The sequence below is a fragment of the Schistocerca cancellata genome, chromosome 5 (assembly GCF_023864275.1).
Source record: "Schistocerca cancellata isolate TAMUIC-IGC-003103 chromosome 5, iqSchCanc2.1, whole genome shotgun sequence".
Taxonomy (NCBI): Eukaryota; Metazoa; Arthropoda; class Insecta; order Orthoptera; family Acrididae; genus Schistocerca; species Schistocerca cancellata.
Genome location: NC_064630.1, coordinates 523,898,876 through 523,924,568, shown reverse-complemented (window position 1 = coordinate 523,924,568; position 25,693 = coordinate 523,898,876). Strand labels below are relative to the sequence as shown.

At 43.1% G+C, this 25,693-nt stretch overlaps 1 protein-coding gene across 1 annotated transcript in view; it reads left to right on the top strand.

The window, feature by feature from the left end:
• Positions 1 to 25,693, top strand: part of LOC126188653 (spidroin-2-like) — a 165,278-nt gene that overhangs the window by 88,983 nt on the left and 50,602 nt on the right. The window contains exons 2-4 of the mRNA XM_049930256.1: positions 1,181 to 1,341; positions 11,426 to 11,543; positions 13,703 to 13,769. Of these exons, the coding sequence (XP_049786213.1) occupies positions 1,181 to 1,341; positions 11,426 to 11,543; positions 13,703 to 13,769 (346 nt within the window). The remainder of the gene's footprint in view (positions 1 to 1,180; positions 1,342 to 11,425; positions 11,544 to 13,702; positions 13,770 to 25,693) is intronic.

Here is a 25,693-nt window from a genome sequence, read left to right as displayed (position 1 = left end):
GGCAGTAAAATAACCCATGATGGATGGAGTAAGAAGGACGCAACAAGCAGACCGGCACAGGCGAAAGGGCACTTCTGGACAAGAGAAGTCTTCTAGTATCAAAAATAGGCCTTAATTTGAGGAAAAACTTCCTGCGAATGTACGTTTTGGTTCTGCGCACAGTATTTTATGCTAGTGAGACAAGCACTGCGGGGAAACCGGAACAGAAGAGGATCGAAACGTTTGAAATGTGTTGCTACAAACGGATGTTGAAAATTATGTGGACTGATGAGTTAAGGAATGAGGAGGTTCTTCACAGAATCGGCGATGAAAAGTATATGTGGAAAACACTGACAAGAAGAATGGGCAGGATTATAGGACATCTGTTAAGACACGAGGGAATAAATTCCTTGGTATTTACAGAGCGTAAAAACTGTAGAGGAGGACAGGAATTGAAATACATGCTCAAATAATTGAGGACGTAGATTACAAGTGGTCCTCTGAGAAGAAAATGTTGGCACAGGAGAAGAATTCGTGGTGGGCCGCATCAAACCAGTGATAAAACTAATGGCTCAAGAAAAAAGGAACTGGAAACATTGAAGGTATTGACCATCTTCTTTCACAATGGGATAAATGTATTAACAGTTACAGTTATTACTTTTGAAATAATAAAAAGCTTACTTATTTTCCCATCCGTATCTTTTGATTTGGCCGCCCCTTGTATGTTGACAGATGTTAATTTTCTTATTTACGCCTTTCTCTTCCTGAAAAGTTATGTCGTATTTTAGTCACTGGAAATGGGACGCCTATTCTTTTATTATGATATTGATAATTATCTTATTTCTTCTACATACTCACAAGCCTCAAAATAAGCTTTCGTTAATGTCTAATTAACCTAAGTCTAATGTAGCCTGGAGAATCTGGCGCCGTATTGCAATGAATGCCAAGACAGTATGAGAACGAATAAATAATAAGTAATACCTCTAGTGAAATAGCGTACATAGCAAAATGAATTACGCAAATGGGTGTCAAATTCGCTTTTATCTCTTTTGCTTTAAACAAACTTATTCCTTGTGAAAAGTATTCTTACGTAGGGATGGCAGAAGTATCTGCCACTTTTCGAAGAGTCGGAGCAACAGAAAGAAAAGGAAAGATTTCCGTGAAGACATATTTCAGAGGATAATGTGGTGTCTGTTTGCAGGTGGCAGGCGCCGCTAGCCAGGAGGCGGGCTCGTCCGCCCCTAGCAACGCCGCCCCCGAGGAGTCACAGGACTCAGCGGCCTCCGCCTCCTCCGCCTCCGGCTCCGCTTCCTCGTCGCCTCCCGCCTCTCAGCCGCCTACTGCTGCCCCCGAATCTGCAGAGTGAGTACCCGGCTCGTGTGCAAGAATTACTTTCGAGCTAACAACAGCAGGACCTCGGTTCTCGATTATTTTCCTTCAGCAGACTACACAATAGTTATACACTGGCCTTCACTCTTGGAGTACGACGATACACGGAGGTAGCACAGGGCTTAACACTTCGGTTGTTAATATCAAGGCTTGCTGTCTGCGTTCTATCGCATATTGTGAGTCCATCATTCATAACGGATTTAACCAACTATAAATTCACTTCCGAGAAAAAAGCAGCACTCTCAAGAACTATGTTCAGTGGCACTTGGGTACAATACGTGCATACTGATAGTACTGTTAGTGGTTCATTTGTCACGGTTGTCGTATACCTTCCATTTTGACTCTGCAGGCAGTAACTGTGCTCAGTTTGGAGGTGCAGAGTGTACAAAAGGGTAAAAACGTGCCCCGCCGGCGAGTACATGCTTCTGTTGAACAGCTTCAGGTATTTTATACGGGTCGCATTGTGGGCCTGCGGGAAGGTGGATGGATGAATCGACGGACTGATGCACATGTTGGGCACAATGCATCTGTGTCTCTACTTTCAACAGAGGTCTGTGAAACATTGGCACACCTTTAGACCAGATTATGGGCGTCCGTATAGTACAGACGCACGTCCAGATCGTCGCAATATGTGAGCAGCGGTAACCGACCGAACATCATACAGTGATGAAAACGGGCAAATGTTGAGCGTGCTGTGTCATCAGGGACCATTGGAAAGCGTCTGATTGCAACAGGATTAAGAGAACACCAGCCAGGCTGCCACTGACACCACGACACAGCCAAGCACGACTACTTTGGTTTTGTGAAACAGTTAACTGGAGAGTGGAATGGCGCTTCTTCTCTTCAGTGGTGAGAGAAGATTCTGTCTGTATATGAATGATGAGCGTACATGTGTGTGGCGTAGACCTGTTCCGGAGTGTATTCCGTCTCGAAAAACAGCTCGCAACCCAGGTTTCGTGATGTGGGAGGCCATCAGTTACAACTCGAGGTCACATTTGGCGTCCCTGCAGGCTAAAGTAAGCAGTGGCTGTTATTCAGGTGCTACTGCTATTTCTTCGACATGAAAGTGATGTGATTTTTTTAAAGCAGGACATCGCACTCCCATAGACGACTGCTGCCACAAAACGAGCTTTTCGTGGTGTAAAACAACTGTCTGGCTATCAAGATCATCAGGTCTGTCGCCAATTAAACCCCAATCGGACATGATAAAGCGGGAACTTACTAGTTGTCCATGGCGTGTAAAAACCATTGTCGAATTACAACAAAAGGCGCAAAATGATTGGGACAATCTATCACAGGATGACATTCGGCACCTTCATGATCATATAAATGCTATAATACACTCCTGCGTTGCCGCTAAGCGGGTGGGTAGGTGGTGGTGGTGGTGGTGGTGGTGGTGGTGGTGGTGGGGTTACGTTAAATGTGTAGTGATGCGACTGTCTGGGCACCCTTTACTGTGACATGTGTCTTCCACGTGGTTTTTATTTGTTATCATATATTCTTACAATGATGAAGTGCAAGTCACACCACTTGTCCTTGAGAGTGTAGAATTTTTTTTTCTGGCGGTGTGTTACAAATTAAACCCTCAGCTGCGTTTTTCCGTCCGTGTGTAAAGGCTACTCTCTGAAACTACTCTATGGATTTTGATACAGTTTTTACTGATACACTGACTCACGAGGAGTGGTTTTACATAGATAATTTACTACCGCTGCACCAGACAAGACGTCCTGCCGTAGATACTTCGCGCTACACGTATGACTCCGGGCGGGTCACTAGTTTGTGCTATTATTGCTGACAACGTGAGACATCGGAGTGCTGTTTCATTTCTCTGCCCAAGCTCATTCCCGCATGTAAATTTTGTAATGATTTAAATTTTTTTAAACGGATTCGTTGTTTCGTGTGTTTGATAAATGCAGGTGAACTTTCGCGTTGAAATCAGACCAGTGGTATGGATACTATTCAATTTTAGAGGTGGCTACAATATAAAATTCAGAGACGAACACAAAAACCGTATCTTCCACCGTTACGGTGTGTCGCGAGGGAGAACAACCTAGCGAGCGGAAGCGACGGCGGACAGGGTCTGTGATGTGGTTGCAAAAGGTGTCATGTGGAGGTGACAACATACCTCCTCGAACCTTCAAGAAGGTTGACGTATATACACACTTCCGGTTTAAAGTGAAATAAGACGCATTTTAAATGAGAGAAAGCCTTGTGTCTGGAAATATGTACTCTTTCATTTCCATGAAGCGGGGGGTTTTGCAATATTTGGAATATCAGCAGACAGAATAAAATTTTCGTATTGATGGATTCGAGTGTGAATGACCATTCGTCTCTACTAAAATTGTTTACTTCGTGTTACCACACAAAAATGAAATATATGACGTTATGAGCGGCAGAAAGTTTATTTACAGGGGTAACAACCACTTGTTCAGAGACAATACACCGGGGTTCGACGAAGAGCAGATAATATCGCCGGCGTCCATCGGAATTCAGTGATGCAATAAGCTGTGACAGAAGTTTGGCTGTCTTTGACTAGTGAAACATGTCAAATCGCTTAGGAAATAATTTTTGATACTGTGAACAAATGCTTGATTAGAGCATGACAAAGGCGGGGATTTCTGTGTCGATATGGTGTCGAAACATATCCTGACATTTTATTAGTAAACACCCTTACAGCAGGAATATTTTAACATGCGTCTGTAGTAGGCAGTACCTAACTTTCGCCCATGTGTTTGGTTTTCTATGGATTTTGCGAGTTCTTAGGGGCTGCACTGCGAAGATGATTGCTTTGATTTAGTGGCTTCCATGAAGGTTCTTCGGATTCAGGTATGTAGCACAAGTTAATTTGGGCGAAATGTGAAATTAATATATATATTAACTTAACTGGAAAACACAGATCCTCCACTATATAGTCTATTTTCACCAGACTAGTTGAGTAGTTATTTATAAATTAATCAGCCTCTTTCCTAGTCCATAATCTGTTATACCTGGTGATCAAAAAGTCAGTATAAATTTGTAAACTTAACAAACCACGGAATAATGTAGATAGGGAGGTAAAAATTGACACACATGCTTGGAATGACATGGGGTTTTATTAGAACCAAAAAAAAGAAAGTATTGCTAGACACGTGAAAGATCTCTTGCGCGTGTCGTTTGGGGATGATCGTGTGCTCAGCCGCCACTTTCGTCATGCTTGGCCTCCCGCATCCCCAGACCTCAGTCCGTGCGATTATTGGCTTTGGGGTTACCTGAAGTGGCAAGTGTATCGTGATCGACGGACATCTCTAGAGATGCTGAAAGACAACATCCGACGCCAATGCCTCACCATAACTCCGGACATGCTTTACGGTGCTGTTCACAACATTATTCCTCGACTACAGCTATTGTTGAGGAATGATGGTGGACATATTGAGCATTTCCTGTAAAGAACATCATCTTTGCTTTGTCTTTCTTTGTTATGCTAATTATTGCTATTTTGCTGTGATATTTTTCAATACCAAGTTTGAAAAATTCCTCGTATAAAGATACAGAACTAATTGATGAAAACATGATACAAGTTACTAAATATTTCTACAGACCTGTCTCGCCAGCATAGAACTTACATCTCTGTAATGGTTTCAAATTATTGTCACGTAAATCATTTGTTTTGTGGATCTTTCTTCCGCACTTGGCTGTTATTACAGCATTCGGGCTGTCTGAACATGCAGCTGGCAGACTCGCATCTTTAGAGGTACACGATTTATGTAACCTGGTATTTTATTTTCTCTGCCGATAACTTCAGGTCCTGCTCCTTTTCTCTTTTACGAAGCGCCGTAAGAGGCTCTATCCGAAAATCCCTGGTTACCGGTAAGCCAGAATGGTTGCCTACACTGCAGGAGTAACTGGGGCGCCCGAGATTTCACCTCTCAGCACAAAGACCGAACTAGATGACACTGCTCTAGTATTCAACCACCCTGATTTATGTTTCCATTGGTTCACCAAATATCTATAGCCTGTGTGCTTTCCTTATTCGATCCAAATTTGTATTCTTTCGCTTATGCCACTGACGTTGACGGAGGTTAAACTCTTATCTCCCACTCCGTCTAGCGCTAGGACATTTCGAAGTGTATCGTGAAGGAGTATCGATGAAACATGGAAATGTAGTAGCAAATGATTTGGAGGTAATGAGGTCACATCTTGTAAGTTTTTCACGAAAATTCGACCCATTGGGATGAAGATAGGGAGACACCAGTGTAGAGATCCTGCTCAGTGTACTGGGTTACGCTCTGAAGTCTCCTAAGTGTCTTGTGATGTGAGAGAACACGATGGTAATTCGTCAGTCGGATGTGGACATTAACCTCAGCTTTTCTTCTTTTTTTTCAGTGTCAACGATGTAACGAACAGGGACACAGCGTACTTGGAACACAATATCTGTGCTTCCTAACGAATCCAAACGTAATTAAGAAATATTTCCTGCTTATGCAGTGGAACCCCTAGAAGCTTTCCCCTACACTAGGTACAATAACAATGTTTTCGCTACGAATAACCCCTCGTGTCACTGCAGGGAACCACAAACGACGAAACGCTATATCCGTAACAGTAGAGCAGTACGTAGACCTTCTAAAAGTGCAGTGTCGTCGTTGAGGAACCTTAAATCTAATTCGACTTATCTTGGCAACATAAAACGTTTGCTCTGATCTTCATTATCTTCGTCTTCTTGCACTGGTATTCTCACCTCAATCGATATCATCAGTTCTCTACATTAAGTGTTTTGTGTAGTAACTTTGAATTCTTGGTAATGTGCACCTATTAATTCTTCCTTTCTTCTGCAACATCATGTTATTAATGTAGTTATGCCCCATATTAGTGTACTTGAACCTACATTGCAGTTCTTGCAAACCGATGTGTTCCAGCCTAAATAATTTTCATACACGTAGGAAGATTGTTTCTGCTATTTTAATTGACTTTTGATTCGTTTTTAGTTGTAAGCTGCAAGCAGTTTGATCCGTAAAGCAAAATATACGGTCCAGTACATTAATGTGACCTCACGTATGTTCGACGCCAACGTGCAATAAAGTCATAGACACGCGGACAACAGTACAGTCTTTCTCGTAATGCGGAAACGGTCCAGTTTATCCGGCGTCTAGTAGGACATAATCATTGGTTTTTGGGCCAAGGGTGGGAGGATTTCCGAAACGGCTAAGTTTTTAAAATGATTGTGTGCCGTCGTGATTAAGTTACATCGTGCTTGGAAAAACTGCGCTATCCACAACCGACGCCGAGGCAACTGAAATGCAACAGCGTCATAGATGACAGGTTCTAGACTGCAATTCCTATGCTGTTAAAAATGTTGATGCAATGTTCCTTGTGACCTGCAGTGTCAACAGATTTAGAATTACTGAAAATGAAATCCCGGATCGAATAAATCACTTTCGATTCATAGAGCCACTCGATAGAAGCGCTGTGTATGACAGGGAGATGACAAGACGTGTGTTAGTGCTTACTGGACCACAGTCTGATTTAAGGGTGGAGACCGGGACAGAAATTTTTTTTGAGCTTAATTTTTTATTGGCTTAATGTGTTCCTTAGAGGGTACGTTTTGAAGATTCATTCGTGTAAAGTGTGCGATAAATGTTAAAATATCTCAAAACAGCGATTTACTGCATGGTGGTATGGCGCATTTGAGCGCTCTTATGCAACTGGTGTAATACTAAAACAATTACCGACGGAACAGGTGTCTCGTTAGCTTGGGATGTATCACAGAGGGCATTAGTATTAACTAAAATAGTATTCTCAACAATATTTTGGTTCGTACATGTTTGGTTTACGGTAAACAGTCTGAAAGCTTGTCTCACATCTCCTTAATTTGTCATTTCGGTTGTTTTTTAAACGAAGTAAAACGTTAGCGCACGAAAATGACAAACCCGTTTATATGGATAGAAAAATCGAAGAATAATCCCAATCATACAAGAAACATTTCGATTGGAAGAGGGAAGCCAGTTAATGGATATAATTTCGTCAAACTGAGAGTGTTTCAACGTTGGCGAAAACAACGCCAACTGAACGTTCAATGTTCGTTCAGTTTCAATATTAAAAAACGCAAGTTGAGGCTTTAAACGCTTGTTTTCTCAAAACAACATTTTTCATGTTGGCGGGAGCTGTAATTCATGAAATATACTTGCAATTACGTTATAAGTTTTTGTATCTTGTGACGCGGCGTTTATTGTACAGCATTACGTACGATTTTTGCGATTTATTTTAATTTAGATTTTTTGGTGCTCGTTTTTATAGCGACTTTTTTGTCTAAAAAGCAGACTTTTATTTCAGAATGCCCCAATTTTTACAAAAAAATGGTCCCTACCGTCTACGATAGACAATACCATCAGTTTCAAGGCAGTTGTTAAATTTTGTTGTAGGTTGAAAATTGTGGTGTTCAGAGCACCCACCAATCACCCTCTTATTCGGCGAAAGCTTTTCGTCGATGTTGTGTAGTCTCCTCTGGGTACAAGTTTTTTTTATTTAAAAAGTATATAACACAATCTTAGGGGTGTACAATAGAGGCCTAAGTCAGTTTTGTAAAATGTAAAAAAAAAAAAAAAAAAAAAAGGACATCGGCTGTAAAATCAAGTGTCACCCTGGTCTACCCCCTTTAAGGTTTGACAGTTAGCAACCCGCACTACTCCTGCCATCAATACACCAATGAGAGCCTGTCGCTGTCGGTTCCGTCAATTCAAAATGGTTCAAATTGCTCTGAGCACTATGGGACTTAACATCTATGGTCATCAGTCCCCTAGAACTTAGAACTACTTAAACCTAACTAACCTAAGGACAGCACACGACACCCAGCCATCACGAGGCAGAGAAAATCCCTGACCCCGCCGGGAATCGAACCCGGGAACCCGGGCGTGGGAAGCGAGAACGCTACCGCACGACCACGAGATGCGGGCGGTTCCGTCAATTATCAGTAAACTGTTGCAGTAGGACATTCGTGTAACATTTAGTTTCGTGGGGCTCACAATGTGATATAAAAGTAGTCGCAAGCGGGGCGTAAGGGAGTCACTACGGAGAACTCTACGACACGTGGAATATCATTATAGAGAACTATACCACACGTGGAATATAGCGTTTTTATGTTACTTTTGTAAGAGATTAGGACTTTAAATTTTGTACTTGAATATTCACAAAATTGCAAATAAACTCCATCTTACGAAGCTTATACACATAAAAAAAGACTCCAATACCTACCATTGGAAAGATCTGTTTATGCGCTAGGCTTTTGGAAATAAACGAAAAGAAAAATACATTGGCTTAAGTAGTTTTCAGTATGGGACTAGGTAAGTTTGAAGCTGTTTTCCGAACGGGAAACTTCAAAAGTTTCAATATAATTTACAGCAGTCTGACCTTGATTGAAATAAAGCACAAATTTTTGAAATGAGTAATACACACAGACGAATTTCAGATATGTTGAGTGATGTTTGTAGGAGATTTTCTACCGCCGCTTGGAGCGGAGTGCTGCCTGCAGACAGTACTTGCCGCGACAAGGACGAAACTCTCGACTTTAAACGTCAGGTTCCATCTACGAGGACTTTTTGAAAAATAATGATTCTGAATTTTTTATGTGAATACTCTTATAAATTTGTAATTGAAACAAACGTTATTAACATTCTACATTCTTTATTCTTCACATCTACATTATTGCAGCGCCCTACCGCTAGAGAGCTCCGGAATGTAGCATGTAAGATGGTGATGTGTAACGTAACTATGTCGGTGCGTGAGATACAGGCGTGCCGTAATAAATCGAAGAGTTTGCGCACATATGGAGCACTCTTCTTCAGTATGACAATGCCACACCACGCACGAGCGCTGCGACATCAGCAACAATGCGACGCCTTGGGTTCACTGTGATCCGTCATCCTCCATACACTCTTGACTTGATTCCATCCGATTTTTAACCGTTTCCAAGCCTTAAAGAACGCCTTCGAGGACTTCACTTTCATACTGATGAGACAGTGCAAGCAGAAGTGAGGTTGTGGTTCTGCCAACAAAGTAAAACATTCTACGGTGACGGCATCAACAAACAGGTCTCTCCTTTGTAGAAATGTGTTCCTCACCAGAGTGACCATACTGAGAAATAAATGAGGAGACATCAAGAATAAATATGCAGAATGTTAACAACGCTTGTTTTATTTAAAAGCGTTAAGGGTTTTCACATAAAAAAATCCTGTGGCATTACTTTTCAGCACAGTCCTATACAAATTATTTCTCTTTCGATCGCAGAAAGTTGGACAGAATGAAAGAAATATCATCTAATTTTACACTATGTGATCAAAAGTATTCGGACACCTGGCTGAAAACGACATACAAGTTCGTGGCGCCCTTCATCGGTAATGTTGGAATTCAATTGGTGTTGGCCCACTCTTAGTCTTGATGACTGCTTCCACTCTTGCAGGCATACGTTCAATCAAGTGTTGGAAGGTTTCTTGGGGAACGGCAGCCCATTCTTCATGGAGTGCTGCACTAAGTAGAGATATCGATGTCTCTCGGTGAAGCCAGGCACGAAGTTGGCGTTCCAAAAGATCTCAAAGATGTTCTACAGGTTTCAGGTCAGGACTCTGTGCAGGCCAGTCTATTGCAGGGACGTTATTGTCGTGCAACCGCTCCGCCAAAGGCCGTGCATTATCAACAGGCTCTCGATCTTGCTGAAAGATGCAGTCGCCATCCCCGAATTGTTCTTCAACAGCGGGAAGTAAGAAGATGGCTAAGACATCAATGTAGGCCTGTGCTGTGATAGTACTACGCAAAACAACAAGGGGTGCAAGTCCCCTCCATGAAAAACACGACCACACTATAACACCACCGCCTCAGAATTTTACTATTGGCACTACACACGCTGGCAGATGACGTTCACTGGGCATTCGCAATACCGACACCCTGCCATCGGATCGCCACATTGCGTACCGTGATTGTCACTCCACACAATGTTTTTCCACTGTTCAGTCGCCCAGTGTTTAGGCTCCTTACACCAAGAGAGGCGTCGTTTGGTATTTACTGGCGAGATGCGTGGCTTAGAGCAGCCGCTCGACCATTATATCCAAGTTTTCTCACATCCCGCCTAACTGTCATAGTACTTGCAGTGGATCCTGATGCAGTTTGAAATTCCTGTGTTGTGGTCTGGATAGATGTCTGCCTATTACACATTAGGATCCTTTTCAACTGTCTGCGGTCTCTGTCAGTCAACAGTCGACGTCGGCCTGTACGCTTTTGTGCTGTATGTGTTCCTTCACGTTCCCACTTCTCTATAACATTGGAAAGAGTGGACCTAGGGATGTTTAGGAGTGTAGAAATCTCGCTTACAGACGTATGCCACGAATGACACCCAATCACCTGACCACGTTCGAAGTCCGTGAGTTCCGCGGAATGCCCCATTCTGCTCTCTCACGATACCTAATGACTACTGAGTCGCCGGTATGGAGTACCTCGCAGTAGGTGGCAGCACAATACGTCTTATATGAAAACGTATGTTTTTGGAGATGTCCGGATACTCTTGATCGCATAGTGTATATTGACTTGTTAAACCTAAGACACTGTTAAAATACATAAGTTGTGTGTTACATGAAGAGACCTCGCCGGTAAGTAGCTAAATTTTAGAAAACTTTGTGTGAATGTGTTAGGAAACATATAAATATATGTCAAATATTTTATGCAAGCAAGTGAAAAGGGAAACAAATTTGAGTGTCACAAGAAAGAGAAATATTCCATTAACAAAGTCATGCATAATTCCTATAGTTGTTCAGAATATGTTCGGATAATTTTTCCGGGTAATCATGTTCACTGGAACGTTCTCACACAAAAAATTCGGAAGCGTTGCTTTTCGGAATGCCCTCGTAATTTCAGTTAGGCTATAGGCACTCCAACAACTCGTTCCTTGCGGACACGCTCAGAATACCATCCTAGATAATGCATCTTGGGGTTAGTAATGCAGGCGATGACTGTGGGAACTGTGTGCTACAGCTGGCAACTGCTACTCCATCTCCCGCCTGTTGCTACCTTTGCTAACAGTACGTGATGTGTGTTACAGGAGAACGGCGGAACCGAAGTTGGGCGTCGACGAGGAGGAGGCGGACCGCCTGCGCGCTGCGTTTGGCTACGGCGGAGGCGGCGCTGCGGGGGAGACGACGCACGGCGTGGGATACGGGGTGAGTACCCAGCAGGCGGGCGCGTCTGTAGCTCTACTGACCGACTCTTTGCTCTCGTCTGCTCTGGCACCCAGAAATTCACAAGCACTAGCCGCTTCCCTGTGTCAAAAACAGTCTACCTGAACAATGAAGAAGTACGAAGAATATGAGGGGCGTTTGAAAAGTCCGTGCAAAGTCAGAGAGATGGCAACACGGGCGCGTATCGAGGTCATGTTTAGTTAGTAACATCTTTGGAAAGAACTCACAGCAAGTTTCAGCCATATTGGTCTATTTCCTTGTGTTTGGCATTCGCGTGATTCAAGGAAGTTGAGTGATTGTAAAAAAATGGACAAAGAAAAATTTCGTGTGGTGGTTAAACATTACTTTATGAAAGGCAAAACGCCTCACGAGACTAAAGAGAAGCTTGATTAACAATACGGTGACTCTGCACCTTCGATTAGAACAGTTTATAAGTCGTTTCAAAAATTTCGGCGTGGCCATATGGGCACAAGTGATGCTGAACGTTTTGGACACCCTGTGGAAGTTACAAATCCAGAAATCTTTGATAAAATCCATGACATGAAGATGGATGAGAGAAGCGTTAAGGTGCGTGAGATTGCTAGAGCTGTGGGCATCTCGAATGAACGGGTACATTTGGACATGAGATAGCTATCCGCAAGATGGGTTCCACGATTGCTCACGCTTGACCAAAAACGGAATCGTGTGAAGTGTTGCAAGGATGGTTTGCAGCTGTTCAGGAAGAATACACAGGACTTTAAGAGTCGTTTCGTCACTGTGGATGAAACATGGATACATTACTATACTCCTGAGACCAAACAACAATCTAAACAATGGGTTACCAAGGGAGAATCTGTATAAAAAAAGGCGAAGACCAGTCCTTCAGTTGGAAAGGTTATGGCGACTGTCTTTTGGGCTTCGCAAGGGATAATCCTCGTCGACTATCTGGAAAAGGGTGCATATTATTCATCGTTATTGGACCGTTTGAAAACCGAGTTGCAAGAAAAACGCCGGCGATTGGACCGCAAAAAAGTTCTTTTCCATCACAACACTGCACAAGCACACACCTCAGCAGTTGTGGTGGCAAAAGTAATGGAAATAGGATTCCAACTCGTTTCATATTCCCCATATTCTCCAGACTTGGCTCCCTCGGACTACTGTTTGTTCCAAAATTTGAAGAAATGGCTGGCGGGACAAAGATTTTATTCAAACGAGGAGGTGATTGCAGAAACTAATAGCTATTTTGCAGACTTGGCCAATTCCTATTATTCGGAAGGGATCAACAAATTAGAACAGCGTTGGACGAACTATATAAGCCTAAAAGGAGACTATGTCGAAAAATGACACAGGTTTACCCCAAACAAGCAAGTAGTTTTTATTTTTGCACGGACTTCTCAAACGCCCCTCGTATGTGGCTGGGATGAACCCAGTCACCTAGCGACAGGAGGTAACCACTGTGGCAGTTGGTCGACTTGTCAGGTCACGCAGTGGCACACTGTTTGGTATTGTAGATCTCCAGTGTGATTCAGTTGCCTCTACTGCTGTGTTTTATGCAACCTATAACGCCTTCAAATACCATGTGAGAGATTTTCATAGTCTATCGCTCGCTATGAGCAAACTTTTAGTCCTAAAGAAAAAATGAACAGAAACATTTTTGTTCTAAATTGAATGCAGTTTTCGTTTTCGCTAGAGGCTTTAGCTTTCGAATTGTTCAAGAAAAACCTACAAAAGTGACCTTTAAACGCATTTTCTTGAATAACTCGAAAACTGCAGGCTCCAGCGAAAACTTATCTTAGTACAAGATTTAGCTACATTAAATATTCTACTAAGAGATACTCATCGTTTTTCTGTAGACCCGATAGTTTACATGTGGCGAGAGACAGAATATGAAATCTTGCACGTAGTATTCGAATGCGTTGTGGGTTGCATAAAACCCAAAGGCAGAGGCAGCTGAATCACTCAGTATATCCGATCTGGAAAGGTATACGATATGAAGAATAGAAGTGGTCTACTGAGCAAGCGTGAGGTCGACTAAGCGCATGACATAACTAATTTAAAGTGAACTGTAATGATCCTATAATGACATACGTTTTCTTTCACAATCTGCTTGTCGAGTGTCTTAACACATATCCACATCTAACGTCTACATCATCCTGTTTCAGCACCACCTGCATCCGTTCTACTACAATAACAACGAGGATTCTCTGCTGTACCAGTGCGCGTTGCAAGGTTGGTTTTATTTACTCGTCTATTGCAATACTTTATGTAGTCTTCACACTCAGTTTCTCTCAAACAACTAAGTTGTTCGTCCACTTATTTTCAAATTGCTAATTAGTTGGCAGTGAGGTCCCTCGAGGCCGGATGGTATAGAAAATTAAAAAAAAAAGAAAGAAAAAGGAAGACCTTGGAATGGGGAGTGGATTACCTAGTTGAGCAGAACTTTTCTACACTCATCTGAGCTCACTTCCTGAAACAAAGCAAAACCTAAGTCAGGTGAGGCAGGTGACAATTTGAATCTCGATCCACCACATCACATGTCCTACGTCTAAAGCTTGTCACTCAACTTTTTCTGACTACTTGATGTCGTGAACATGAGCCTGCAGACAAACGAAAATCAATCGTGGAGATTTAGCCATCATTTGGCCAGTGTTAGCTCGTCATTTCTCCCTCAGTTACATAGCCATTTAAAACCTACCTTAAAATAAGCTACTTATTAATACACTCATTTCTGTACCATTAATCAAGACTTATAATGTTTTTCTGTGCTTCACTTATCGAGAAAAAAGATCTACCTTTAAAATAATTTAGCTCTATTCATTGCAGTACACACAATGAACATCAAGCAAGGAATATGACACCATTCATATTTCACCGATAGGTAATGCTAAGTCTAGAAGTACAGCAGACTTCAGAAATAATTTCTGAATGTCTTTGAAAATTGTTCTCGTGACTAAAGGTATTTTCCGACGTAACCGAATGTAAGTCACCCACGTGGTCAATGCTGCGCTCTATCAGTACGCCTGTAAATCTGAAAGTGTGTCATGCGTATAAATGCGAAGCAGGTAGCTACGAGTTACAGAATAAAAGTAAGTGAACTTAGTCACGAATTAAGAGAACAAATACAACTCGGAGAAGTAGTAGCTAAAGGAATTGTTATTCTGAATATGGTAGCTACCGCGTTCAGAATCAAGAAGACAAAAACGTAGTATTCACGAAGATATAAATGTGTTGTGCCAAATGAAGATGGATGACTACCTAAAACATGTCTTGACATAAAATTATACAGTAAGTGGTTAGTTATATATTTTCAAGTAATTCAGTCTAAAGCCACGGAGATCAACAGCCATTTTCATGGAAAATTAATGCCAACGAATAGAGTTTTGTAATTTGCTGGTACTCTGTCCCTAAGAACATCTTTAACATGACGGAACATGCATTTGAAACTAACTCTCTAATCATTTTCTTTTATTAAGCACTGACCTATAGAATTTTCCCTGACAAAGACAACTCAAACTTAACCTATTAATTTATAAGCAAAATACGCAAGCGCAACGGAATCTGACTGCTAAACATTGACAACATGACTTCCAATAATTAACACAAAAGAGTGGCACTGAATTGCAAGAAATGCTAACAATAATACAAACCAAAAAAATATGAAATTAAAGAAATATGAAACTACCTCCAATTCTGTTAATTGCCTAAACTCATTTCAATCACGAATCCCGATAGTGGAAACACCATTCTTTTTTATAAGTCACTTACCTCACAGAAAATCTTCATAACACGAACTACAGCAAGTGGCAACAAGGGCAAGCTAAATGAAAACATTCTAAATACTATAGACTCTAACTACTAGAAGGCGTATGGATAGCAAAAGAAAGATTTTGTTGAAGAGCAAACAATGTATTTAGAAAATTTTACCTTATTCATGTGACATCCAGTTCCAAAAATTATAAAGTTGTCAATAATTCCACTACCCAAACATTATCAATCACACATCCATTATCATGCGTTTCCTTGCGTCTCACCTTAAATGCATGTCGCACCAACACAGAGCCTCCTCTAAGAACATGTCCGTACACCTCCCTATCCACTCGCTAACTACTAGTCCGTCCAACCACAGAATCTCTTGCCGAGAGCGCAGAGCGCTGTCAGCGGTGTCAACACAGTCTATAGAACTGCCAACATACAAACAGGCTACTTACACATTTAACTTCCCTTGGTCCTTGGAAAAGCCTGTGATTCCTCTTATTTTATTCGAAATTGCCCCATGACGCCGCGTTTTCGAAATCTCTGACTTAATATCATACACTTGATCGAATTTGTTTTCGTTCAGTCCATTACAGTACTCTATTTTAGGCAGGCCCACTGTGATACAGATAGTTAATCGTCGGCTGCTACTAATAATCAGATTAGAAGAAGAAATATGGAGCAGACATTCTTCAGATTAATCCATTGGAAAAACTTAAAGACGGCTGGTGACAGTGGATGCATACATTATTAGAGCAAAATTATCTGGACGCTGCTATGTGACGCGGAATTGACCGCTAGATGGCAGTAGAGGTGGACCTGCCAGCACAGAAGGAGTCGGGGAGCATTGTGGTGTTAGTAGAGAAGCAGAAACTGTGGAATGGATCGGTCAGGAGAATTCAGTAACTTCGAACCTGGACTAGGCATTGGATATCACCATAATAGCAAATGTATCAGGGACGTGGCAACTCTACTAAAGCCACCTATGTGCCCTAGTCCTCCGCCCCCGGTAGCTGAGTGGTCAGCGCGACAGAAGGTCAATCCTAAGGACCCGGGTTCGATTCCCGGCTGGGTTGAAGATTTTCTCCACTCGGGGACTGGGTATTGTGTTGTCCTCATCATTATCATTTCATCCCCATCGACGCGCAAGTCACCAAAGTGGCGTCAAATCGAAAGACTTGCACCCGGCGAACGATCTACCCGACGGGAGGCCTTAGTCACACGACATTTTTTTACCTATGTGCCCTGTTGGTGATATGATTGTGAAGTAGGAACGCAAAGTAACAACCACAACTAGACCAAGAGCAGACAACTTAATGTAGGCTACTCACGGGCATTCCGGAGGATGGTTGTAAACAATCAAATTAAATCAGCAGAAGGAATCACTCGTGATTTCCAAATTGGTACCAGCAGTCTACGTAAGACAACGACTATGCGCTGCGGGTTAAAAAGTACAGGGTGCAATGGTCGGGCATCTCCTCGTAAGCCACCTATTTCTGTTATAAATGATAAGCGACGTTTGAGTCGATGTAAAGAGCAACGCCACTGGGCAGTAGATGACTGGAAACATGTCATTTGGAGAAACGAATCACGCTATACTTCGTGACAATACTATGTAAGGGTTGGGATTTGCTTGATGCCTGAAGAACGCTACCTGCCAACATGTGTAGCGCCGGCAGCGAAATACAGAGAAGGTGGTGTTTTGGTATGGCGATGCTTTTCGTGGTTAGGGTGCGGTCTCATTATTGGATGCCAAATGCAGAGGGATATGATCACATTTTATAGTAGTGTGTACGGCGTACAGTAAAGGAACATTTCGGAGATGGTGGTTTTGTCAGCATATCAGTGCATCCTGCCATAAAACTGCATTTGCAAAGCACTGTGTTGTGGACAATAACATACATTATGTGATCAAAAGTATACGGACACTCCCAAAAACACACGTTTTTCATATTAGGTGCATTGCGCTGCTCCCTACTACCAGGTACTCCATATCAGCGACCTTAGTAGTCATTGGACATCGTGAGAGAGCAGAATGGGGCGCTCCCGGAACTCACGGACGTCGACCGTGGTCAGGTGATTGGGTGTCACTTATGTCATGCGTCTGTACGCGAGATTTCCACAATCCTAAAAATCCCTAGGTCCACTGTTTCCGATGTGATAGTGAAGTGGAAACGTGAAGGCACACGTGCAACACAAAAGTGTACAGGCCGGCCTCGTCTGTTGGCTGACGTAGACTGCTGACAGTTGAAGAGGGTCATAATGTGTAATAGGCAGACATCTATCCAGACCATCACACAGCAATTTCAAACTCCATCAGGATCCACTGCAACTTCTACGACAATTAGTCGGGAGGTGAGAAAACTTGAATTTCATGGTCCATCGGTTGCTCGTAAGCCACACATCACGCCCGTAAATGCCAAACGATGCCTCGCTTGGTGTAAGGAGCGTAAACATTGGACGATTGATCAGTGGAAAAACGTTGTATGGAGTGACGAATCACGGTACACAACGTGGCAATCCGATGGCAGGGTGTGGGTATGGCGAATGACCAGAGAACGTCATCTGCCAGCGTGTGTAGTGCCAACAGTAAAATTCTGAGGCGGTGGTGTTATGGTATGATCGCGTTTTTCATGGAGGGAGCTTGCACACCTTCTTGTTTTGCGTGTCACTATAACAACACAGGCCTACATTGATATCTTAAGCACCTTCTTGCTTCCCGCTGTTGAACAGCAATTCGGGGATGGCGACTGCATCTTTCAACACGGTCGGGCTCCTATTTATAATATACAGCCTTTGCCGGAGTGGTTACACTACAATAACATTCCTGTAATGGACTGGCTTGCGCAGAGTCCTCATCTGAATCCTGTAGAACACCTTTGGGATGTTTTGGAACGCCGACTTCGCGCCAGGCCTCACCGACTGACATCGATACCTCTCCTCGGAGCAGCACTCCCTGAAGAATGGGCTGCCATTCCCCAAGAAAGTTTCCAGCACTTGATTGAACGTATGCCTGCGAGTGTGGAAGCTATTGTCAAGACTAAGGGCGGGACAACACTATATTGAATTCCAGCATTACCGATGGTGGTCGCCACGAACTCGTAAATCGTTTTCAGGCATGTGTCCGGATACTTTTGATTACATAGTGTACCTGAAACTGACTGCCCTGCTGAGAGACCCAACCAAAACGTAATGGAACCCCTTTAGGATGAGTTAGAATGCCGACTTAGCTCCAGACTCCAGCATCCAACATTACCTTGTCAGGTTTCAGATGTTGGGGAAGAATGAGCTGCCGTTCCTCCACAGATACTGAGACACCTCTCTGACAGAATCTCCAGCAGATCTGAAGCCGTTTTGAAGGTTGGGAACATTCCATAGTAACGTCCACTAATAGCGGCTGGGTACTCTTTTTGAGATAGTGTATAGGTTTTCCATCACTCATCTCGAAATACTGTCATAAAATTTTGTTGTAATAAATACCTCAGAAAGAGTTTTGCACAGCTTGTATATTTCCGAACGTGCGTGGAATGCCTCACGAAGTTAGAAATATAACTTTAGTGTGACATAAATGCGATACTATAATTAATATAAAATCTTTCTGTTGGAAGGGCTCCATTTTTGGACATCTGTGGAACCAAAATCTGCTGCTGGGTAACATTAAATATCGTGTTGTTCCGTACTGTGCGTTGTAGAATCCCTGCGTCCCTCTTGTAAGGCGAGACGCAGCTGCTCATTTCTCTGTCACTCACGAACGACGGACCCTCTGACGTCATCCAATGAGTGAGGGCGATTCCAGCACGATTCGATGAAAGTCTCGATGTGTTCACGAAGTGGATGCGGTGTACATTGTGTAAGTGTCTTAAGAGACAAACCCGAAATGTTAACCGTAGGGCTGGGTGACTAGTTGAAGGACCGTGTCCCAATGTTACACGGCCCTCAATTTACGTCGATAGCTGCAGAAGGCGTGCGATTTCTGTACGTAATATCGGCCCCTAAACTTGATTTGTCCACCTCCCTGCTGAGGGGACTACATGCGTGAGACGCCAATTAGTAGCACGTCGCCTTCTCACTGTTCGATGACGATCGTCAAATGTCAGACAAATCGTGCACAGAAAACGGCGACATTGGTCTAGGTTTCAATAAGGTGTTGTCTTGACTACCTTCATAGAGCACAGCGGCGCTAGGAGCTAGTACTGTAACTCCAAAGGATTAGTTAGAGGCCAGGCTGATCGCGCGGTGCCTGTTGCGTGCTGCTTGGGTCGATGCAGCTCACCGTTTGCTCCAAGCGATAGCATGCGTGTCTTTTGCATTTTCCTCGAACTTTCTACGAACCATAATTTGTTGATGATGCTATTGGCCGCGTGTCACCAGTGTGAGGCAGACCTTCAGTTTTATAAGCTTCATGATATTGGTTGCATGCTCGAATGACTCCGCGGTGAGCACGAATCCAGTGCGCAACGTTCCCAAAGTCCACTGAAAATTCACACTGCGTGTACAATCCGAGTTTGAAATGTCCTCTGTGACATGTTACAGACTGAACAGTGTTGACTAGTCGAACTATCCTCTCTTACCTTTCACAAATGGAGGCAAAGCCTGCTCTACTGAGAATGTGGGTTAATTTATATCTCCGTTACACAGGTGGAACCCAGTAGTGGTTTCCTGCAGCAAGAAAGAGTATTAAGGAAGAATTTTCCGATAAGAGAACACACAAACTGTGTTAGACATGGGTGGGTGATGCAAAACGGTTTTTGAGCAGTGCAAGTAGAGTCGTGGAAATAATCAGAAATCACCAATTTGTGCTCAAATAACCTACCGATAATGAAGAGTAGGTTGAAGTTTAAGGGACTACTCAGGGAGAATAACTCACAAAGATGTGGGACACGGAAGTACTAAGGAATGAAGAAGTACTCTTGAAGTTCTCTGAGGCTATAGACACTGCGATAAAGAATAGCTCTGTAGGCAGTAGAGCTGAAGAGAACTAGACATCTCTAAAAAATGCAGTCGCAGAAGGTGGAAGAAAACATAAGTACAAGGAAGGCAACTGTGAAGAAATAGTGGGTAACAGAAGCAATACATCAGTTGATCGATAAAGGAAGGAAATATAAAAATGTTCAGGGAAATTCGGAATACAAAAATAACAGTCACTTAAAAACGAAATACATAGGAAGTGCAGGGAAGCTAAGGCGAAATGGCTGCATGAAAAATGAGAATAAACCGAAAAGAAATGACTGTCAGGAGGACACATTCAGCATACGGAAAAGTTAAAACAATCGTTGGTGAAATTAAAAGCAAGAGCGGTAACATAAAGAGTGCAATGGGAACTCCGCTGTCAAATGCAGATGAGACAGTTGATGGGCGGAAAGAGTGCACTGAAGGTCTCTTTCAGGGGAACGACTTGATGTGACGGAAGAAGAAACACGAGTCGATAGGGAAGGGATAGGGGATCCAGTATTAGAATCACAATTTAAAACAGCTTCGGAAGACTTAAATCAAATAAGGTACAAGGGATAGATAAAATTCCGTCGGAATATCATAAGTCATTGGGGAAAGTGGCAACAAAACGACTATTCACGTTGGTGTCTGGATTGTGTGAAGATGTAGACTGTATGAGACTGGCGATATACCATCAGATTTTCGGAAAAACATCATCCACACAATTCCGACGATATCAAAACCCCATAAGTGAAAGATTTATGGCACAATCAGCTTAACAGGTCACACATCCAAGTTGTTGACAATAACAGGACACAGAAGAATGCGAAAGAAAATGAGTATCTGTTAGATGACGATTAGTTTGGCTTTAGGAAAGGTAAAGGCACCAGAGAGGCAGTTCTGACATTGCTGTTGATAATGGATACAAGACATAAGAAAAATCAAAACATGTTCATACTATTTGTGGACCTGGAAAAAGCGTTCGTCAGTGTAAAATGGTGCAAGATATTCGCAATTCTGAGAAAAGAAAGGGATAAACTGTAGGGAAATACGTGTAATATACAGTACTTACAAGAATCACTGTAGGGAAATACGCGTAATATACAGTATGTACAAGAACCAAGAGGGAACAATAAAACTGCAAGAATACCAAAAACGGAGTAATGGTATAAGGCAGGGATGGAGTCATTCGCTCCTGCTGTTCGATCAACTCATACACATCGAAGAAGCAATAACGGAAATGTAAGGAAGGTTCAAGGGTGGGATAAAAATTCAAAGTGAAAGGATGTCAATGATAAGATTCGCTGATGACACAGCTATCCACAGTGGAAGTGAAAAAAAATTACAGGATTTGTTGGTTGAAATGAACAGTCTAATGAGCACAGGATGTGCACTGAGTAAACCGAATAAACACGAAAGTAATGTGAAGTATTAGAAATGGGAACAGCGAGAAACTTCAGAATTGAGAATGACGAAGTAGACGAAGTTAAGGAAGTCTGCTACATAGGCAGGAGAATAACCCGAGACGGAATGAGGAAGGAGGACATAAAAAGTAGACTAGCACTGGTAAAAAGGGCTTTCGTGGCCAAGAGAAGTCTACTAGTATCAAACTTAGGCCATTGTCTGAGGTGAGTCATGGACTGTGGGAAAACAGGAACAGAAGAGAAAGGAAGTATTTGAGATGTGTTGCTGCAGACGAATATTGAAAATTAGGTGGAATGGTAAGATAAGGAATGAAGAGGTTCTCCGCAGAATCGGCGAGGAGAGGAATATATGGAAAACAGGATAAGGAGAAGGGACGGTATGACAGGACATCTGTTATGACGTTATGACATCAGCGAATAGCTTACACTGTGCTAGAGGGAGCTGTTGAGCGCAAAAACTGTAGACAGAGGTTGGAATACATCCTGCAAATAAAATGAGGACGTAGGTCGCTACTCTGAGATGAAAGGTTGGCGCAGGACAGTCAGGAGAATGACGACTAAAAACGAAAGACGGTTGAAAACCACTGGAAATAAAGATTTAGATTTTCTGTGAGGTCCTTTAATCGCTTAAGGCATATGACGGAATGGTTCCTATGAAAGGGAACGCCCTTTTTCCTTACTCATCCTTTCATCTGACCTTGTGCACCGTCTCCAGTGACCTAGTTGTCGACGTGTCGTTAAATAATAATCTTGCATCCGTCCTCCAAATAACCTAACCATATCAACAGAAAAGTGCTCGTCGAGCATATCGGAGTTTCTTATAACGTCTCAAGTCTCCTTACTAAACAATGAGACGATATCTGGGCTTTTCATGATTCCATTCCGTCCTGTCTTCATTTGTTTCACAATATACGCGAACATTTGAGAAGTAGTAGTATGATGTTGAAAACTGACAAACTTACTGTAATGGGCCATCAAAAAATTTCCGTTTGAAGATGATGTTGCAGTGTATGTGCAACATAGCACTACTCCGGCGTGGGCATAAAAGCACCAAGTTGTAGGGAAGGGATCCGTGCAGAATTACGTCAATTCGACATGCTTGTGGTGAATGCGGAAACGTGAACTATGGTGACGTTATTATCAAATGCAACTTAACAGCACCAGCGTGCTGTTATTCTTCTCTTGAATGCCGATGGACAAACACTGGTGGACATCCACGGAGAAAGAAGAATGTGTATGGAGCAACATATCTGTCTGTGGAATGGTGCGCCAAGTTCCGTGCCGCTTCATGATAACGCATGTCCCCATGTCGCAAATACCGTAACGCAGAAGTTACGCCAACTGAAGGGGGAGACACTCGAGCACTCGCCCTATAGTACTGCCCTCCCCATACCATTATCGAGCATTCGATACCTTAAAAAAGGGCCTTGAAGAGTCGACGATTCACGACGGAGGAGGGTGTGCAGGAGGCAGTTCAGCACTTCTTCAGGCGGCAGGTCATGGTGTTTTATCATAAGGGTATCTTCCACCTGGTGCGTCGGTGAGATGTTTACCTCAGTTTTTCCTGACTGGTCCACCGATTATAGAGTGTACGACCTTCGAACGGAAACTTTTTGATTACCCCTTGTGTTTAGTTGTGACGGAATTACACTTCTGTCTTGAGAAAATTGCTGTCAGATGAAGAAACCTGAGCATTTTCTCATTAGGTTTCCACAATACACTACTGGCCATTAAAACTGCTACATCGAGAAGAAATCCAGATGATAAACGGGTATTCATTGGACAAATATATAGTACTAGAACTGACATGTGGTTACATTTTCACGCAATTTGGGTGGATAGATCCTGAGAAATCAGTACCCAGAACAATCACCTCTGACCGTATTAACGGCCTTGAAACGCCTGGGCATTGAGTCAAACAGAGCTTGGATGGCGTGTACAGGTACAGCTGCCCATGCAGCTTCAACACGATACCACAGTTCATCAAAAGTAGTGACTGGCGTATTGTAATGAGCCAGTTGCTCGGCCACCATTGACCAGACGTTTTCAGTTGGTGAGAGATCTGGAGAATGTGCTGGCCAGGACAGCAGTCGAACATTTTCTGTATGCAGAAAGGCCCGTACAGGACCTGCAACATGCGGTCGTGCATTATCCTGCTGAAATGTAGGGTTTCGCATGGATCGAATGAAGGGTAGAGCCACGGGTCGTAACACATCTGAATGTAACATCCACTGTACAAAGTGCCGTCAATGCGAACAAGATGTGAGCGAGACGTGTAACCAATGGCACCTCATACCATCACGCTGGGTGATACCCCAGTATGGCAATGACGAATACACGCTTCCAATGTGCGTTCACCGCGATGTCGCCAAACACGGATGCGACCATCATGATGCTGTAAACAGAACCTGGATTCATCCGAAAAAAATGACATTTTGCCATTCGTGCACCCAGGTTCGTCGTTAAGTACACCATAGCAGGCGATCCTGTCTGTGATGCAGCGCCAAGGGTAACCGCAGCCATGGTCTCCAAGGTGATAGTCCATTCCGCTGCATACGTCGTCGAACTGTTCATGCAGATGGTTGTTGTCTTGCAAACGTCCCCATCTGTTGACTCAGGGATCGAGACGTGGCTGCACGATCCGTTACAGCCATGCGGATAAGATGCCTGTCATCTCGACTGCTAGTGATACGAGGCCGTTGGGATCCAGCACGGAGTTCCGTATTACCCTCCTGAACCCACCGACTTCATATTCTGCTAACAGTCATTGGATCTCGACCAACGCGAGTAGCAATGTCGCAATACGATAAATCTGAATCGCGATAGGCTACAATCCGACCTTTATAAAAGTCGGAAAGATGATGGTACGCATTTCTCCTCCATACACGAGTCATCACAACAACGTTTCACCAGGCAACGTCGGTCAACTGCTGTTTGTGTATGAGAAATCGATTGGAAACGTTCCTCATGTCAGAACGTCGTAGGTGTCGCCACCGGCACCGACCATGTGTGAATTCTCCGAAAAGCTAATCATTTGCATATTACAGTATCTTCTTGCTGTCGGTTAAATTTCGCGTCTATAGCACGTCATCTTCGTGGTGTAGCAATTTCAATGGCCAGTAGTGTAATATTGTTACGCTTTATACACGTAGATTTCTGAAATCAACGTGGACAAGTACTGGAGTGTTTCCTTAAGAGAGAGCACGACCTTTTCTTGCCCAATTCTAGTAAAATTGAGCTTCCTATAGTTTCAACGTAGACAGAATGTAAACCTACACTCTAACGTTTCAGTAAGTCTTAACCCTAAACTTTAATCCACTGCCGTACAAACCTTTGCATAAGATCTCTATTTATGACCTTTTTCTGTAATTGTTATTTAGAAATTACCACCTTTTGATTTTCTGTTTATCCTAATTTCCCATGCGTCAGAAGAAAGTAAGATATTCAGAATGTTGCTTATGCCAGAATGTGGAGTAATATGCACAGTGTGCCGTTTGCAGCTAGTAGGTGAGGAGCCATTGTATTGCGCTGTTTGAATACAGACACTGGTTGCGCAGCGAGTGGAAAGCCGCCTTCACGCACGACCGAGGCAGATCGCGTACGCCGCGGGGAAGTCACGTCCGGCAACTCTTCATGTCGCCCCGCATCCCATAGAACAAAAACTTACGACCCTGTCCCTTAGGCGTTGGAATCCGGCCGCATTCCTCGTCTCTTAACTTTTCTGTGCACTGCTCGACTCACAATGGCTTCGCCGCTTAGGGAACGAAGCGTTTACTGATTTTTTCCTGTAATAGCTGTGTCAAATGATGTCGCCCTCGTGTCGTACCGGGCGGCCATAATTAAAGTGCAGCCATTCATAGAGGTCCGCTGTTGGCTGTAATTATCTTACGGCAGCGAAACCTGGTACATATTATAATGCGTAAATGTGGAACCGATCTACGCTAGAAAAAAGTAGTTCCACTTTTGGCCACCAGGTCCAAGTCCGGCGCTCTGAATGCAAGAAAGACGTATAGAAATGTTTCCATATATAATGGATTAGGAACG